General features: G+C 34.9%; 1 protein-coding gene across 1 annotated transcript in view; it reads left to right on the top strand.

Moving 5' to 3' along the window:
• Positions 1-19,654, top strand: part of SLC5A8 (solute carrier family 5 member 8) — a 48,921-nt gene that overhangs the window by 24,711 nt on the left and 4,556 nt on the right. The window contains exons 8-13 of the mRNA XM_006914554.3: positions 1,507-1,595; positions 2,477-2,589; positions 5,112-5,179; positions 12,187-12,273; positions 14,192-14,397; positions 16,836-16,939. Of these exons, the coding sequence (XP_006914616.1) occupies positions 1,507-1,595; positions 2,477-2,589; positions 5,112-5,179; positions 12,187-12,273; positions 14,192-14,397; positions 16,836-16,939 (667 nt within the window). The remainder of the gene's footprint in view (positions 1-1,506; positions 1,596-2,476; positions 2,590-5,111; positions 5,180-12,186; positions 12,274-14,191; positions 14,398-16,835; positions 16,940-19,654) is intronic.

Here is a 19,654-nt window from a genome sequence, read left to right on the forward strand (position 1 = left end):
CCTTATTTGGAGCAAAAAAAAAGAAATCTCTACAACTTTCTAACCTTGAGACGCCTTGTCATAGAAACCATTCAAGGGTCTCTTTCATGCACACACCTATCACTTAGAGAGTGTGTGCCAAATTTTTGAAAAAGGAAAGACTCTTTCTCCTTACAGGATGTTTCCAGGACTGTGTTGTTTGTTAATGCATTAATTCAATTAAATTTCATTGGGGATACAGTACAAATAAGGCATAGTCAATAGAAGATGAGATCAAAATCTTTACTTGAGAATGCAAAGATATGTTTCTGTGACACTCTGCTGAGCTCAGCCTGAGGAAACAGGATTAGTGCTAGATGTAATTCTATGATTTTTCTATTGACCTTACCTCATTGATTCTACCTACACCTGAGTGGGCGGTTCAGAATATGAAATACCAAACCAAAGATTTTAAGAAAGTTGACGATAGAGGATTTTCGATCTTGTTATAACACTAACAATAGAAACTTAACTTGTGCTTATGTATAGAATAGTGCTTGAAGTTAAATTTTTAAGATATCTTGGAAAAATTGGGTCTTGATCTCATAAAGAGAGAGATGTTATTCTCTTTTTCTGTGAATAGTTAGTAAGCTTTGAAGAATGTAGAGGAAGCTTTGCAACAGTGGAAGATGTTCTTCTTTATCTCATCAACAAACCACTGTTAGATAAAATCAAAGAAGTTGATGAGGTAGGGCCTGTCATCTCCTCTGTCCTATGGGAGAAGGAATCAATATCAATGCAAATGGGAGGACATTCTTCTGGAATTTAAAAATCAAATTTGTTGAAAGACTTACGTGTAACATGGTGCCCAAGTCATGTACCTTCCCATTCTTATTTAATATTTATTTTTTAAAGTAACTTATCAAAAAGTAAGTTGGTTTCATGAACTTTGTTAAAAGAGGTAAGTTTCAGAAATTTAATAAGGTTACTCTCCACTTGTCGCTATATCTCATTCAGCTATAATTATATTTTCAGTCCTGGGCAGTAATTAAAGTTCACAAGGATAACATTGAGTCATCAAGTAAAGTTAAATTAAGAAAATGCTGCTTACTTAAGCAGAGAAGTATGCAAAATATTTCCTTTAAATTAATTTATTATTTCAAAGAATGAGAATAGCTACCTTTTATCAAGCATTTACTATATTATATTATATGTCCTATATTAAGATAGATTACATAGATTATCTAATTCAACTTCTGTAGCAACTCTGTGAGGTTAGTGTTATTATGTCTATTTTACAGGTGAGGAAACTGAGGTTAGAGAAATTAAGTGACAAAAGCCACATCTGTCTGAATCCAGAGCCTATAGCCTTAACTACTATGCATCTTTTAAGTGTCCTCAGTAAAAGAGTTTAATTTTAGGTATTTAGAAATTTCAGTTATGTCATATAGCTTCCTTTAGTTCTTGAAGAACAGAAGATAAATGAGGCATTAGTTAATTTTATTTGATAGCAAATAGTACTCAGGAGTAAATTTTGGAATTTTTCAGCTCATGCCTTATTTGGTACTGGACATTCTGCAAGATTATCCAGGACTTCCTGGACTTTTTGTGGCCTGTGCTTACAGTGGAACATTAAGGTATGTACTATGACACTAATAATACATGGTTTCCCTGTTGAAATTTTTCTTTTGATATTGGATATTTGGGAGGGTAAAGCTGAATTCTAGACATGGGTACAAATGGCCCAAAGGAGGCAATCTTCTCCAGTATCATCCCTTTTGGCCTGACACTAATCTCTATGGGCTAGCAGTCTGTCATCATCAGTCTCCACTTTTAATTTGGTCCTTACTAACTACAATATACCCTATAGGGTCATGGTTACGATGGTCAGTTGATGGAAGCTTTCTCTGATTATGACAAATGAGTACCTACAGCCTTGGTTTAAATATACATGTAGCTAAAGCATAGTCAAATGGAAAATTAGAATTAAAACCTCCTATTTACATGCTGAATAATATACACTGTCCAAAGAATCTGGTTTTGTGTTTGAACTTATTCATTGTATGTTCTTTCTGTGTTCTCTCCAGGGAATTCTTATTATTAACATGTACAGCATATGATAATGAGGAACCAGGAGATTAATATTATGGATATTTATTGCATATATTAGTGAGGACTTATGACAATCCTTTCTATGCAAAAAGGAAAATATATTTTGAAGTTATCATATTGATAATACTATGTAATCTATGCAGATTCTTTCCATAGACTCTGAGAAATAATTGCAAAACGGAAGCAACATTACATTATCCTTTCTCACTACTAAGCCTCTGGATGTTGCGTGAATCATTTTTGGATAACACCTTCCAGAAAGAGGATGCTGTGATCATTAAAGATAATATAGCAGAAATCTGGTTATATTTCAGAAGTAACGATTTGTTTTTCCATTTCTTATTCCCACTTAAAGTATTATTAAAGTTAAAATATTATAAAACAAAAGTTGTGTTTTCCCTTACAGCACAGTGTCCTCCAGTATTAATGCCTTAGCAGCAGTGACTGTGGAAGATCTAGTCAAACCTAACTTCAGATCTCTTTCAGAAAGATGCCTCTCTTGGATTTCCCAAGGAACTAGTAAGTTTTCATGTTCGCAATTCCATTTCAGATCTGGGAGATGATTTTTAGAGATACCAGAAATTCTTTTCCATAGAAGATACAAAGTAAGAACCTCTGAGTTTAAATACAGAGATACATGCATGCCTACAACATATTTACCATCAAGATTCAGGAGGCATGTCAAACAGTTAATTGTCAGAGCCCACAAAGAGCAATTTCCAGGGATCTTATTTGGCTCTCCTTTCCTACCTCTTCCTATCCTGAAACTATTAAACTTCTTAACCACAAAAGAAAATTCAACACTTTTCCTTTTCAACTTTAGACTGCTATTTTAATAAATATTCTTAGTTTGATACCAAGGGCCACACTTTTTCTATATTACCTAATAAGGAGCTGTCATTTTAAGGTAATAGTCTGCGTGTATGAATTGAAAATAAAGAAACAGAGCATTATAATTTTTGACCCAAATTGATTGTCCTGGAGATCACCCATAAAATTGGGCAAAGAATGCTCAACTTCTATTCTTATAGAACTTTATTTATTAGAGGTTAAAAATCAACTTGAATGGAAATATTTAAAGGCCTCTGGTTCCCAAACATCCCAAATGTGATATGCGACTCAAAGAAATCTGTCCAGTGTACTTCCTTATTTTGACCTCTTAGGTATACATGTCTTGGAATGAATGACTAGGAAAATTTTTTTAAAAAGAATTTTTAACTTTAGCACAATAACACTAATAGACTGTCAAAGAAATTGTAAATAATACTCTGTTTCGAGCCATAATTCTATATATAATTGCGTAGCCTGCAATAAATACTTAATTTATATTATTTATTGTCTCCTAAATTTAAATAGTATTGCATCATTTTATCATGTACCCAGTTTTAATCCTGGAACATAATTTCAGAATGACACAATGCTTTCTGAAGAGTATTTAGACTGGGTCATTACAAGATTATTGAAGCTGGGTGGTTTAGTGGAATGAATACAAGCATTTGAAGCCAGTCAAACCTAATCTTGCTTCATCAATTTGCTTGCATTAGGCTTGAGTAAACCCAAAAACCTCTGTTTCTTTATATGGAGAATAGGGGAAAAAACTTCACCTTGCAGGGATGCTATGAAGTTTAGAGATAATTCATATAAAACAAGAGGCACTGACTAGTGCTCAGAGAATGATGCTGCTGATGATTAATGAGATTTATATTGTTATTATTTTGAGATATTTACAGTAAGGACATCATAGAGAAGAACATGGCAGATGATTTGACTGTGTTTCTAATGACTTTGAATACCATAGTCACAGTGGTGACCATTCATGAGCTGTCAAACGGAGAAGAACCAAGCTAAGCATGTTGGAAACACTATTTATATTAGGATCCAGAGGCATAAAAAATTGTTGCAATAAGAACTTTTTGTAAAAAATTAATATCAGGTTTTCCATTTAGGTGCAATAAGATTATTTACCCAATATACTTAACAAAGGTGTTAGGGTTAGTGTAAGTAAGATGATGTAACATAAGGAATGCACTAATTTTATGATGAGCAAATATCTCATCTATTTTTTCTATATTTTGAATTTAGGGATAGTGTGGGAAATTATATTGACTGACTTCTGGTGATGTTTTGCTGAATAGAAGCCTTTAAAAATAAAATATGTAGGGAGGTAAATTTTCTTATAATTTAAATACTAAAACATGTGCTTGGAGAAAATCTGGAAAATACCGAAAGCCAAAAAACAAACAAACAAAAATATCCAATAATCTGACCACCAGTGGTGACTTGAAGATTTTTATAAATGAGTTTGGGGAAAACAATTCAGTACAAGGAAGAATGTAATACTTGTCTCAAAGCTGCCTTTCTTTGCTCCTTAACGAGAAAGGCTTAGGGCTGTTAGTGGAGATTATGAGAGAGTTAAAGGTCCTAAAACACACCTTGGTGTGGATTGCTACTTCCCAGGGGAAATGAACACTTAAAGTCAGACGACTCTAGTTTCCGATATTTATTACGCCCTTCCCCTACCATGTTGTAAAGAGCAGAGCTGAATTGTATCCTCTTTTTGTCAAACTGAAAACAGAGACCTGAGCTTTCCTTTATGAAAAAAAAAAATGTTGATGGATGATTGGATTAAGAACATAATAGTTCTTAGCATTAAAATCCCTGTAGTTAATTCTGAACACACAGTGTAAATATATATATGCTTTACTGTTAAAGTGTACAGCTGAAACTTATTGGATTTCTTTAACCAATGTCACCATAAAAAAAAAAAAAATCCCTGTAGTTAATTCTAGATTTTTTTTTAAACTTATGTAACCTAATGTAATTAATCCGTGGACGTAATGTCATGGTTTTCCTTCTCCTTTACACACTGCTGACCCTGTAGGAAAACACCCCCTTCCTTTTTTTCTGGCTCTGATGTGTGTGACCATTCTTCACCACAGTTGTATTACTCATTTTGAATCAAAGGTGCGGTAGCTTATTCTATTGAGAATTCTAATCCTCTGGGTCTGGATTTTACACTGGCTTTTTCATTGTCCATCTAGGTGTACTGTTTGGAGTCCTGTGTATTGGAATGGCTGCACTCGCATCACTAATGGGAGGTGTGTTGCAGGTAAGAGCGGACCCTTAAAGCTTTGAGTCATAATCACTAAATTTTTTTTCTTTTTAATATTGATGTGACTATCTCTCCAGACTTCTCTTTATATATGCCTACACATAGACATATCAAGGAACAGAGTGACTAAATGCTTAAAAATTCTTTTAACTTTCTATTTTGAGATAGGTATAGATTTACATGTAATTGTAAGAAATAATACAGAGATCTCATATATCCTGTACCTGGTTTCCCTCAATGATAACATCTTGCAAAACAATAGTACAATACCACAACCAGGATGTTGACATTGATACAGTCAAGAGATGGAACATTTCCATCACCACAAGAATCCCTCATACTGCCCTTTTATAGTCACACCTACTTCCCTCCTGTCCCTACTTCCTTCTTACCCCTGACAACAAGCACTAATTTGTTCTCCATTTCTATAACTTTATCAAGAATGTTATATAAATGGAATCATATAGTATGTAACCTTTTGAGATTGGCTTTTTTCACTCAGCATAATTCTCTGGAATTCATCCAGGTTGTATATATGAATAGTTGGTTCCTTTTTATTGACGTTGGTTCCTTGTTGTTGGATACTATTCTCTGGTATGGATGTGCTACAGTTTGTTTAAACCATTTACCTATTGAAAGGACATGTGGGTTGCTTCTAGTTTTGTGCTATTATGAGTAAATCTGCTGCCAACGTTCATGTATGAGTTTTTGTGTGAACTTAAGTCTTCATTTCTTTGGAATAAATGGCCAAAGGCACAATTGCTGAATGGTGGTTGCATGTTTACTTTTAAAGGAAACTGACAAACTATTTTCCAGAGTGACTGCACCATTTTACACCATTAGCATCTATGAATGGTCCAGTTTCTTCACTTCCTTTCCAGCATTTAGTAAGGTCACTATTTTTTATTTTAGCCATTCTGATAGATGTATAGTGATTTCTCATTGTGGTTTTAATGTGCATTTTCCTGATGGTTAATAATGTCAAACATTTTTTCATTTATTTACCAACCGTATATCTTCTTTCCTAAAATGTCTCTTTATATCTTTTGCCCATGTTCTGATTGAATTGTTTGCTCTTTTACTGTTGAGTTTTGAGTATTCTTTATATATTCTAGATGATAGCTCTTTGTGGTTTACAGATATTTTCTCACTCTGTAGCTTGTCTTTTCATCCTCTTAATAGTCTTTTACTGAGCAAAATTTTATTTTGAATAAGTCCAAATTATCAAGTTGTCTTCTTATAGATCATACTTTTGATGTCAATTCTAAGAACTCTTTGCCATGAAAATATTGAAGATTTTCTCCTATGTTTCTTTTCTAAAAGTTTTACAGTTTTACATTTTATATTTATATCCATGATCCAGTTAGAGTTAATTTCTGTGTAAAGTATGAGACTTAGGTGGACATCCTTTTTCCTCCCTCTCCCTATGGATGTCGACTTACTCCACCACCACTTGTTGAAAAGGCTGTCTCTTTCATTGAATTGCCATTGCACCTTTGTCAAAAATCATTTGGACACATTTATGTGTGCCTATTTCTGGTTTGTATATTCTTTTCCGTAGATCTATGTGTCCATTCCTCTGGCAATACTACAGCCTTGATTACTACAGTTTTATAATGTCTTGAAATCAGGAAGACTGAGTCCTACCACTTTAACCTTATTTTTCAGAATTGTTTTAGACATTCTAGTTCCTTTCCCTTTCCACGTAAAGTTAAGAATAATCTTCTGTATATCTAAAAATAATCTTCATAAAATTTGGTGGGATTACATTTAATCTATGTATTGATTTGGGGAGAATTGACATCTTTACTATGTCGAACCTTTCAGTTCATAAGCATAGTATATCTTTCCATTTATTTGTATCTTCTCTGATTTTTTTCATCACCATTGTGTAATTTTAATTATACAAGTTCTATTAGTTTGATTTACACCTGAGTATTTTATTTTTTGAGTGAATGTAAATGGTATCATATTTTGAATGTTGATGCCTATGTCCATGTGCTCATTAATATATAGAAATACAATTGATTTTTGTATATTTATCTTATAGCCTGTGACCTTGCTGAATTTACTTGTTAGTAATTGGGATTTTCCACATGGATAATATCATCTTCAAACAGGGACATTTTTATTTCTTCCTTTCAATCCGTATGTATACATTTTATTTTCTTATTGCACTGGCTTCAGCTTCCACATCATGTTGAATAAGAGTAGTAAAAGTGGACACCCATCCCTCATTCCCCAATCTGAGTGAAGAAAGTATTCAGTCTTTCATTCTTAAATATAATGTTAGCTGTAGGTGTTTTGTAGATGCCCTTTACTAAGTTAAGGAAATTTCCCTCTATTTCTGTTTTTCTGAGAGGTTTTATTACGAATGAGTGTTGAATTCTGTCATATTTTTCTGTATCAATTGATCTAATCATATGATTTTCTTCTTTAGCCTGTTGATATGGTGGATTACATTGATTGATTTTTCAAATTTTGAACTAGCCTTGCATACCTGGAATCAACTTCACTTGGTCATGTTGTATAATTATTTTTATATATTAATGAATTCTATTTGCTAATACTTTGTTAAGGATTGTTACATTTATATTCATGAAAAATACTAATATGTAGGGATTTTTCTGCTTTCATTTTTTGTGGAGTGTGTGTGTGTTTCCATTATCTTTATCTGGTTTTGGTATCTGTGTCATGCTAGCTTCATAATATAAATTGGAAAGAATTCTTTCTTATTTTCTGGAAGATATTATATAAAATTAGTATTAAGTATTCTTTAAATGTTTGGTAGAATTCTCTAGTGAAACCATCTAAACCTGGAGATTTCTTTTTTGAGTGTTTTAAAAATATGAATTCAATTTCCTTAATTGTTATAGGGCTGTTCAAATTATCGATTAAATAATGGGCGAATTGTGGTAGTTTGTGTTTTCAAGAAATTGGTCCATTTCATCTAAGTTACCAAATTTATGTGTAGAGAGTTTTTATTCCCTAGCCTTTTCATGTCTGCAGAATCTGTAGTGATAGACCCTGTTTTATTTCTAATATTGGTAATTTTGTCTTTTCTCTCTCTTTTTTTAAGTCTTGCTAGAGGTATGTTAATTTAATTGATATTTTCAAAGAACTAGCTCCTTATTTCATTGATTTTCTGTATTGTTTTTCTGTTTTCAAGTATTGAATTTTACTCTTATCTTTATTATTTTCTTCCTTTTGATTGCCTTGGGTTTATTTTTCTCTACTTGAACTAGAACCTTAGATTACTGATTTGAGAGTTTTTTCTTTTTTTATAATGTGTGCACTTATTGTTAGAAAGTTTCTTCTCAACACTAGTTTAGCTGTATCCCATAACTTTTAATATTTTGTATTTTCAATTTTTTTGAGATGTATTTTTCTTTGAGATGGTTTACATAGAAGTATGTGATTTAGTTTCCAAGTGTTTGGAGATTTTTCTGTTTTCTTTACCTTTCTGCTAGGATTTCTAGTTTCATCTCAGTGTGGTCAGAAAAGACATTTTGTGTAATTTTAATTCAAGCAAATCTATCTGCACCATATTTTTCAACAGCATTTGCTCACTTGATGTCTTCGTATCACGTTTTGGTAATTCTCATAATATTTCGAACTTTTTCATTATTATTATATTTGTCGTAGTGATCTGTGATCAGTGATCTTTGATGTTACTATTGTAATTGCTCTTTTGGGGAGCCACGAACTGCACCCATATAAGACTGCAGATGTAATCAATAAATGTGTGTGTTCTGACTGCTCCGCTGACCAGCAGTCCTCTCATCTCGATCCCTCTCCTCGGCCCTCGCTATTCCCTGTGACACAACAATGTTGAAATTAGGCCAGTTTACTAACCCTGCAATGGCCTCTGTGTGTTCAAGTGAAAGGAAGAGTCATACATTTCTCACTTTCTATTGAAAACTAGAGACGATTAAGCTTAGCGAGGAAGGCACATGGAAAGATGAGATAGGCTGAAAGGTAGACCTCTGGCACCAGACAGACACATTGTGAATGCAAAAGAAAGATTTTCAAAGATAATTAAAAGTGCTACTCCACTGAGCACATGATATGCTGATATGGAAAAGGTTTTAGTGGTCTGGAGAGATCAAACCAGCCACAACATTCCCTTAAGTCAAAGCCTAATCCAGAGCAAGGCCCTAACTCTCTTCACTTCTATGAAGGCTGAGAGAGGTGAGGAAGCTTCAGAAGAAAAGTTTGAAGCAAGCACAGTTTCGTTTATGAGGTTTAAGGAAAGACGCCCTCTCCAAAGCATAGAAGTTGTGAGAAGCAACAAGTGTTGATTTAGAAGCTGCATTAAGTTATCCAGATGATCTAGCTAAAATAAGTAATAAAGGTGGCTACACTAAACAACAGATTTTCAATGTAGATAATACAGCCTTATATGGATGCCAATACGATAGAAGAGATAGATAGCTAGAGAGAAGCCAGTGCCTGGCTTCAGGACTTCAAAGACAGGCTGACTCTTGTTAGAGGAAAATGCAGCTGGTGACTTTAAATTGAAGCCAGTGTTCATTTACCCTTCCAAAAATCCTAGGGCTCTTAAGAATTATGCTAAGTCTACTCTGCCTGTGCTATACAAATGGAACAACAAAGCCTGGATGATAGCACATTTGTTTACAACATGGTATACTGAATATTTTAAGCCCACTGCTGAGATGAGATCACTGCTCAGAAAAAGAGATTCCTTTCAGATGTTACTGCTCATTGACAATGCACCTGGTCACCCCAGAGCTCTGATGGAGATGTGCAAGGTTAATGTTGTGTTCATGCCTGCTAACACAACATCCATTCTGTAGCATGTGGGTCAAGGAGTAATTTCAACTTTCAGGCCTTCTGATTTAAGAAATAACATTTTTAAGGCTATAATGGACATAGTGATTCCTTTGATGGATCCGAGCAAAGTAAATTGAAAATCTTGTGAGAAGTATTCACCACTCTAGATGTCATTAAAAGCATTCGTGATTCATGGGAAGAGGTCAAAATATCAACATTAACTGGAATTTGGAAGAAGCTGATACCAACCCTTATGGATGACTTTGAAGGGTTCAAGACTTTAGTGGAGGAAGTAACTGCAGATGTGGTGAAAGAGCGAAAGAAGTAGAATTAGAAGCGGAGCCCGAAGATGTGACTGAATTGCTGCAATCTCATGATACAAATAATGGATGAGGAGTCGCTTCTTAGGAATGAGCAAAAAAAAAAAAGTAGCTTCTTGAGATGTAATCTGCTTCAGGTGAAGATGCTGTAGAGACTTGAAATGACAACAAAGGATTTAGAATATCACACAGACTTAGTTGATAAAGCAGCAGCAGGGTTTGAGAGGATTGGCTCCAATTTTGAATGAAGTTCTGCTCTGGGTAAAATGCTATTGAATAGCGTTGCATGCTACAGAGAAATCATTCATGAAAGGAAGAGTCAATTGATGTGGCAGACTTCGCTGTTGTCTTATGTTAAAATATTGTCATACCACCCCGATCAGCAGTAGCCACCAACACTGAGGCAAGATTCTCCACCAGCAAAAAGATTGTAACTTGCTGAAGGCTCCAGCAGAGGTTAATATTTCTTAGCAATAAAGCATTTTTTAAGTTAAGATATGAACATTGTTTTTATATAATAGCCATAATGCTATTACAGCTTAATAGACTACAGTATAGGGTAGACATAACTTTTATATGCAGCAGTAAACGAAAAAATTTGTGTGACTTGCTTTTCTGTGATAGTCACTTTATTGCAGTGGTCTGAAACCAAACCCACAAAGATCTTCGACATATGCCTATAGTTTGATCTGTATGTGATTATATGAATGAATTAGGTCTAGAAGCTCTCAGCTTATCCGGCACACCTAAACCATAACTAATAAAACTCCTCTGAGTGTGTTTTCAGCCATAATCTGCATTATTACTTATAGCTCTTATTGTAGTTGATTACCTTTTTTTCCTGTATCAGCTCTGGCCTGAGCATGTACAGTAAAATATTCTAGGAGAGTCATCATAGCTCCAAGGCAGTTCTTCCTGGCTTCATCTCTAACCAAGGTCTTATTTCTTTGACAGGTATTTTTGGGGGCCACATTCCTTATATCTCCAAAATTGGCTCATAGATCACACTGTCGCAGCTTGCTCATAGGCCATGTGACTTCTTTTACATTTTGCACTGAAGTCTGTCTCCCTTCCTCCTGGACTCTGCTTTGTGAACTGACTCCCTTAGTATCATATCCCGAGTCCTCATCCTCCTCAAACACATTCTCTGTCACCAGTATTCACTCTCCTTCCCCAGCCCATAAGGTAGGCTTTTGTTTTGTGGACAAATTAATGTGTTCTTGATCCTTATTTTATGGTTTTGTCCACTCTTAAAAACTAGCTATTTGATTATTGGGAATACAAATCTCTTGAAAGTTTTAGCTATTTGCATTTCTCCATTCTTCACATTGTGAATTTTCTCTTCTCTATCATGATTTTGGCATCTGTACATCAAAGGTTAAAATTAGTCAATTAGGTTTTAAACCTCTTTCTACATGATTTGATCAATCTTTTTTTTTTTTAATCACGTTTTTCATTTTAGATCCATACTTAGGGAACCAAGGATGACATTGGGTTTCTTTGCCATCTGTGATCACTTACCAGTACTCATTACAGTCTTGTTTTGAGGAGGATTTTGAGACTATCAAAGCACACAGAAGCGATGTGATTATTAACTTCTACAAGAAGAAGGCTGGGAGGAGTAGTGTCACTCTTGACTGATGCATTTAGATAGGGGCTCCCATGGTCTCATGATTCTCCACCTTCCTTATATTTTGCTACCCTTATTGAGGGTACCCAAAGGAACATATAGATACTTCAGACTAAGAAGCAGAAGCTTCCAGGTTCTAATGATCTCTTTGCCATGCTTTTCAGAAGGTTGAACACATTAAATCCTCATCCTGATTAATTTGAAACATTTTAACTTTGTATTTGAGATATCTAATTGCTGACTTTTTATCATTTTCATAGGCAGCATTGAGCATATTTGGCATAGTTGGTGGACCACTTCTGGGCTTGTTTGCTTTGGGCATTTTGATTCCCTTCGCCAACTCAACTGTAAGTATAAAGAATGAATATGTATAAAGCTTTCTTTCCCAAATACAATAGCAGCTCTATAATTTTTTCTCAGTTGCAAAGATGTGGTTCCAATGATATCTGTTATTAGTGACTTTCTCAGTGACTTAAGTTACTTATATCGACTTTGCTGGGATGTAGAATGAAGTACTATGCACTGAGACCCTGCATGTGTGAAGCTAAATGAAAACTGCCAAAACAGCATAGTGCAATTTCAGATATTCGCAATGTAACTGAAGGTAACATTTCTTGTGCACTTATCTTTTTGCCCTTCTTGAAAATTAATCATTAACGTTTAAAGAAGGAGATTGCCAGACTCTGATATGTGAAAGTTAAAGGCAGTAGAGCTGAGGATACCTGTGAATATCCAGTTTACATCAGAGAGAAGCAATAAGATCTTCACCACGTTGGCCTGAAAGTTTCTACTCCTGATATTTAAGGCTGTAGCTCCAACATTATAACATGGGTTCTAGCCCCAAAGGGAATAGTATCCAAAAGAGGGAATATGTCTATTCTTCTACAAAGATATAACTGTGCTTCAAAGAATTAAAATGTTTGGAATAAATGAAATTGAAATTATTTCTCTGAAAGGCAGGAGAAAGTCTACTGATTTAGTCCTGGTATAAGGTGTAGTTCAGGGAAAACTGATGATAATGTACATGGTTGATTCAACAGATGGAGAACAACCATAGAACTATGACCTTACATTTAGAATTTCGTTTTCCTCATAATGCATTAGGAATTAGTAGGCAGATACTAATAAGGGCTTTATGTCATCATTATTAATAATAATTCTCAGTGAAATATATGAAAAGCTAGTTTGGTAGAAATTAATTATAATGAAAGAGAATAGTTCGTGTACACCTCAGAATGTTAAAGTTTTGATTAGATGCTTTGTGTTATGAAGTACATAGTAGTTTGTTGATTGTATGAAAAATTTTAAAAGGACTGACTTTTGGTTTTAGACATTTATTTCCTGCACGAGTTGCTCCAGAAAAGCTATAGGCGACTAGGTCCAGCATGCCTCTTTTCAGGGAAGTAAGGCGCTATTACTTTTATTAAAAAGGGAAGTATCTCTTTTTACTATATTCACATTTTTCAACCTTATCTTGGAGTGGTCTTCCTCCTTCCTGCCCTCTCTCCCTCCCTCTTTCCTTCCCTCTGTCTCTCTTTCCTTCCTTTTCTTCCTTTACTTCTCATTACCTTTCCCTTCCTCTTTTTTCCCCTCCCATTCATTAAATCATTCCTTTATTTGTTCAATGAATATTTATAAGATTAGAACACTCCTGGGAGTAGAAAGCACTGAATATTTCTGCCCTCGTGGGTATTATAATTTTGTGTACCCTTGATCAAGTCATGCATAGTGCTGAGAGCAAGCAAGTCTGGCCTGTCACAAACTAGCCATCCTACTATTCCAACCTCCCATTGTTCAAAAATATTTGTTGTATATGCTTTCTTCTTCATAGTCTGTTGCTCATATGGCATGCCATTTGTTCACAGATTAAATAAAAATAGAGGGAACAATTGGCCTGGAGTCATCTACGGGACTGTTGTGGTTATTTGAGTGTGGAGAAGGAGACCAGAACAGAGTGCTGGCCATGGAAACTGAGTGGAACGAATGAAAATATGAGACATATGAAAAAGAAAAATGGGCAGGAATTGGTGACTGGCTAGATAGGGATATGAAAAAGTGGAATGAGATTACAGAGTCCCCACAGCTCTGGGCAAAAGGGGCCCATGTTGCCCTTGACAAGAGGCAGGGCTCTTGCAAGGGAGAATAATTTTAGGATGAAAGCTGGTACATTTGCTTTAGACCATGTTGAGCTTGACCTTCTAATGTTAATTTTCATCTCAAAGCAAACTATATTATTTTTCCTCTAAAAGCACTCTTATTTTGCAGGGTGCGCTTACTGGCCTGCTGGCTGGATTTGTCGTTTCTCTTTGGGTTGGAATTGGAGCTCAACTTTATCCCCCACTTCCTGAGAGAAGTATGCCACTAAGCCTTGAAACCTATGGCTGTAATAGCACACACAATGGATCAAATTGGATGACAACCACAGAAATTCCATTTTCTACTAGTGCTTTTCAAGTAAACAATGTCGTAAGGTATTGAATTAAGCTTTATAATGTGATATTTTTAAAAAATGTATGTGACAAGTAAAGAACCCTAGTTGCTTTTGTCTTGCCTGCAACACTGTGATTTTACCTAATTCTGAAATGCATAGAGCCCATGTGGCTTTTTGGCTATAATATTTTGTTCAGAAATAGCAAAAAAAATTGCCTTATTTTCTTAATCTCAATAGAAACTTCCGCTTCACCTACAGATCCGAGACCACTTGAATAGTAACAACAAAAAAGTTCCGTTATGGGTAAATGCTACTAAATACCTGCTCTGGTTGAATGAAAAAGTGTCTTTGTCAACTGAAAAACCTTTAGAATGAAAAGCTCAATTATAAAAGTAACATTGCATACATAGTCTTTGAAGTACAGCCTTTACTGACTAAAAGCTCCAATTATCTAAATATGTTGGAAACGGCTATTTGTTCCGTTTTAAAGACTCTAAATCTTTAGAACACTAGCAATGAGTTGCAGGTGTGATCTTCCTCCCAGAGTTTTCAGTATGCAATATACTTTTGAGCTTCTCAATACTGATGTCCGATTTAATGAAATGATGAAGACCTGTTGGTAGATGAGTGTTCTATTGTATAGTGGGTGTGAGGACAAGCCTTGTGTAGTGGGTATACAGTTAACCCTTGAACAACACTAATTTGAACTGTGCAGGTTCACTTATATGTGGATTTTTTTTCAATGACTATGTACAATACTGTAAATGTGTGTTCTTTCCTTATGATTTTCTTACTAACTTTCTTTTCTGTAGTTTATTGTAAGAATATAGTATAGAATACATATAACATACAAAATATGTGTTCATTAACTGTTCATATTATTGGTAAAGCTCCTGGTCAACAGTGGGCTATTTGTAGTTAAGTTTTGGGGGGAGTCGAGAGTTATGTGCAGAGTTTCAACTGTGCAGGGGCTAAGTGCCCTAAACTCCAGTGTTGTTCAAAGGTCAGTTGTATAAATGCTTAGCCTTTAGGCATACATGCCATGGATATGTCCAAGGAATGCAAAGTGGAGGCCACTGACCCCAAACTATTGCCCTGGTTTCATCTTTCCTAGAACGAAAGCATTAGAGAATCATTCCCTTTGGATCAAGACATGGTATCTCCTTAAAATGAACACAATCCTGAGAGAAGGAATGTGACCCTTATAATTAGTGATTCATGTCCTGGAGGGAATTCAGCTACGAGAATGCTTGTTAGTGAGAGTTCAAGGCTGGTAAAGTCTGTATGGGCAGAGAGAAAAGGTAGTTCCAGAGTCTGGGGCATATTTAGGTGAGGTTTGACTAGGTGGGCTGCTATGGGCAGAGGGGTAAAGAGATGCAGGGAGCAGTCTGGACAAAGCACTAATGGGGGATCAGTAAGTCCTTAGAGAGAGTCAGAAAGGGAGAAAAGATTAATGGAAGGATAAGTGGGAGAATGTTCAAGACGTTCTTCTTGTTTCACAATTTTGCTTAGCATTTATCCTGATTATGTAAATATCTCTCTTAATTTAAGAATCTAAGGCAAAATGGTTATTCGAATTCCTGAAACAAATTAATTTCCTGAGGTTTACCTGTGTGCCTGGTACCGTAATAATCACTTTTATATTTATATAATACATATTTGTAAATTTATATATTTATAAGATATAAACTTATATCTTTATAAAATACCTCAGCTAATAAACAAGAATTTTTGAGCATGAACTATATACTCAGTCCTAGGCTGGCCATTTATATTATATTCATAAAAAGTCTTCCCCTCCCATTCACCGTGGTTCTTGCCTTGCAGGAAATTATATTAGTAATTTATAATATGCACAGAATAGTTAACTCAGTAAACACAATGAGTATAATAATTAGCTCATGGTAAATAGCTAATAAATAGTTGAAAAATAATTGTTAAAAGTGTGCAAGAGGAGTCAACGATACAGTTGAAGATGAATATTCAGATCCCAGTTCAAATGTCACTTCCTCACACAGGCTTTCTCTGACCACACATTAGAATAGTTCCTTCTTTCCACTCTGTTAATGTCATATTACCTTGCTTTATTTTCTGTATAGCACTTTCCATTAGTGAAAATTACATTGATTAATTAGTTTACTTGTTTATTGTATTTCTCTCCCCATTCGAATGTAAATTTTCCGAGGGCAGGAACCTCATCTACCTTTTTTTATGGTAGACTTTCTAGTGACTCGAACAGTGCCTGGGATATAAAGCAGAGTCGAATGAATACACGTGGACATTTGGTATTATAGTATCCGGTCAAGTTTAAGTCTTACTTTTAATTCCTCATTCAATAAGATAAAATTGGAATAGCAGATCATGACATTAAAAACAGATTATTATATTTTGACTTTGCCCATGAGGATTATTGACACATACTCTTAGTGGCTGGTAGCATTACGTGAAATCTACAGTTACGCTTCTGCTCTCTCTTAGGACTCCACTGATGGATAACTGGTATTCTTTATCATATTTATACTTCAGCACTCTTGGAACTTTGATAGCATTATTTGTGGGAATGCTTGTCAGTCTACCAACAGGTAACTAAACATTAGTATTATATTTACCTCTGTATCAGTTTTTACTATATCTATTTTATAGATACTTATGTCATTTCACTATAGTCCTATTAACAACTAGTCTAATGACTTGTTCCATTTTACTCATGGGAAATTTGAGAGACTGAACTTGAAAGCAGAAAACTCATCTTTATTTAAATCTTTGTTCTGCCATTTACTAGCTGCATGAACTTGGAGAAGTCTGTACAACTACTCTGAGCCTTAGCTATCTTTTGTGTGAAATGAGAATAATAATTATTGACTTGCCTATCTCACAGGTTGCTTGATGACAAAAATAAAATGCTTGAAAAAATTGTATGTAGCTACTACAGTGCTAGGGATTTTACACACATTCTTACAACAACCCCGTGTCATAAGCTTTTCATTGTCCCATACTGACCTTTGTAAACCGTAAAGAAGTATACACAAGTTAGGAGTTATAATTACAATCTTTATATATTAACATAGTGTGAAGGCTATTTTCAGATGCTCATAAACTTTTTAAAAAATAATTAAAAAAACCAAACTGATAAGACATATAGTATACACTGCTCTGTTGGATTGCTATACAGCTGTTCTCCTGGGACTTCATTTTGTCCTCATTTTGTTAATTCTTTTGGTCTACATCCTAGGATGGATTCCCTACTGCCTGTGTCTCATTATTCCTAGTTCTTGTTTACTCCCTTAATTGAATGGAGCACATCCTATAGCACTTTCCTAAGAAAGGATGGATGAGAGAAGAGATTTTGGAAATGATGAATGTCTGGAAAAAATGTCTTTAATTCTCCTTTATACTTGATTGAGTAGGGAATCTAGGTTGAAAATAACCTTCTTGTTTCTTAGAGGATGTCATAATTTTCTTCTAGCTTATTTACTGTGTTGCTGTTGAGAATGTTAAAGCCATGCTACCCGTTGACCTTTGTTTGTGATCCATTCCACAATGACTGCCTGGTCCTAGGCCCGCAGTGAGGTCCTTTCAATCTGATGACCCATGTCCTTCATTATGAGGGCATTTTCCTATATTCTTTCTTTTGTAACTTCCTGCCATTTTCTGTTCTCTTTCTGGAAACTCCTGTTAGTCAAATGTTTGCATCTTGGACAGTTCTTCTAATGTTCTTATCTTTTCTCTCCTGTTTTCCAACTCTGTGTCTTTTAGGTCTACTACATGGAATGTATTTTCAATTACTGTTTCAATAATTCTCAAAGGAGCAGTCTGATCCAGTCTTGAGAATAGTCTGTAAGGGAAGGAAGGCAGGTAGGAGGCTATTGCAGTAATCCAGGTGAGCGATCACAGTGGCTCAGACCAGAGTAGTAGTGTGGAGTTGGTGAAAAGTACTGGGCTCTCTGAGTTCCTACATACCCTCAAGCATATACATCCATAGCAGCCAAACTAGGAGAAGGCAGCTCTATCAAACGTGTAATAACTAGTTAGAAATCGTACACTTTATCAAACATGTAATAACTAGTTAGAAATCCTACACTTTGTCCAAGTACATGTGCTATCTCTGTTTGCTTTATGTTACAAAGCTACTAGCATTGTAACATTTTACAGAATCCTACTACCAATCATTGTTTTCTGGCACCTGGATAGCACTGTCTTTCAAACTTCTGATACTTGTATTTATAATTAATAAGTTATATCGATAATTACTAGTGATATTAATATAATTACATTATAATTATGTTAATTATAATATCGTTACATATTATAATGTATAATTATTATACATTTATAATAAAGTTTGTAGCTATTTGTTATCTCTCAGTTTTAAACTATTCTCTTTCTTTTCAAAAAGGACTGTGATTTTTCTCATAAATAAAATTACCAACACAGTAGGTTTATTCTCTCATCTGTTTTGATATATTTTAAGACAGATTTTAAACTTTTTTCACTGGTAACCTAATTGTTCAGATATGGAATACACCTAGCTGATCTTCATGTTCTGTTTGATCTTTGATCCTTATTCAAGCCGTTTTTTTTCTTTAAGAATAGGGTATTAAAGAATTCCTTTTTCTTTTCCTTAAATGCTTTGGTTCTGATAATCATATACAATAATATATTTTGTTTTAAAAAGTAATTCTCTCTGCAGTGAGCAGGCATCCAGTGATAAAAAACACAACTTCATGAATTTCATAAATAATTCATTCCTACTCCACAGCATCAGTGAGCACCTTGGGGAAAAAAAAATCTAGAAACTTAAAATTCTGAAGCTCCTTGGGAAATATATTTTAAAATCAACTGTAGGATACTAGGAGTCTGTAAGAATTCAGACCAGAGAGACTTGGCGGGCCTTTCAGTTTCACCTAACCATTACTATGCACAATGAGTGTGTCTCTTATCGGAAAAGTAGGGTAATTCCCTAAGTAGACTGCAAGCGATGAGTGCAGTGCTTGTTTTATTCATCTCTGCCTCTCCAGCACCTAGTAGAGTCTTTAGTACATATAGGCACTCAACAATGTTGAGTGAATGAATTTAAAGTTGACCCCATCTCCAGGACAGTAAAGGTTCCCATAATTAGAAGTCTAGTATTTTTCACCAAAGTGGTGGTTCTCAAACATTAGAGGTCATAATGATCACTTCAGAAATTTGGTAAAAATCAGGAGTCAGTGGCCCCACCCCAGAGGTTCAAATTGGGTCAGTACAGGTTGGAGTCCAGGAATCTGCATTTTAAGTACATCTAAATGATTTGGGTAGAG

The sequence above is a fragment of the Pteropus alecto genome, unplaced genomic scaffold (assembly GCF_000325575.1).
Source record: "Pteropus alecto unplaced genomic scaffold, ASM32557v1 scaffold94, whole genome shotgun sequence".
Classification (NCBI taxonomy): domain Eukaryota; kingdom Metazoa; phylum Chordata; class Mammalia; order Chiroptera; family Pteropodidae; genus Pteropus; species Pteropus alecto.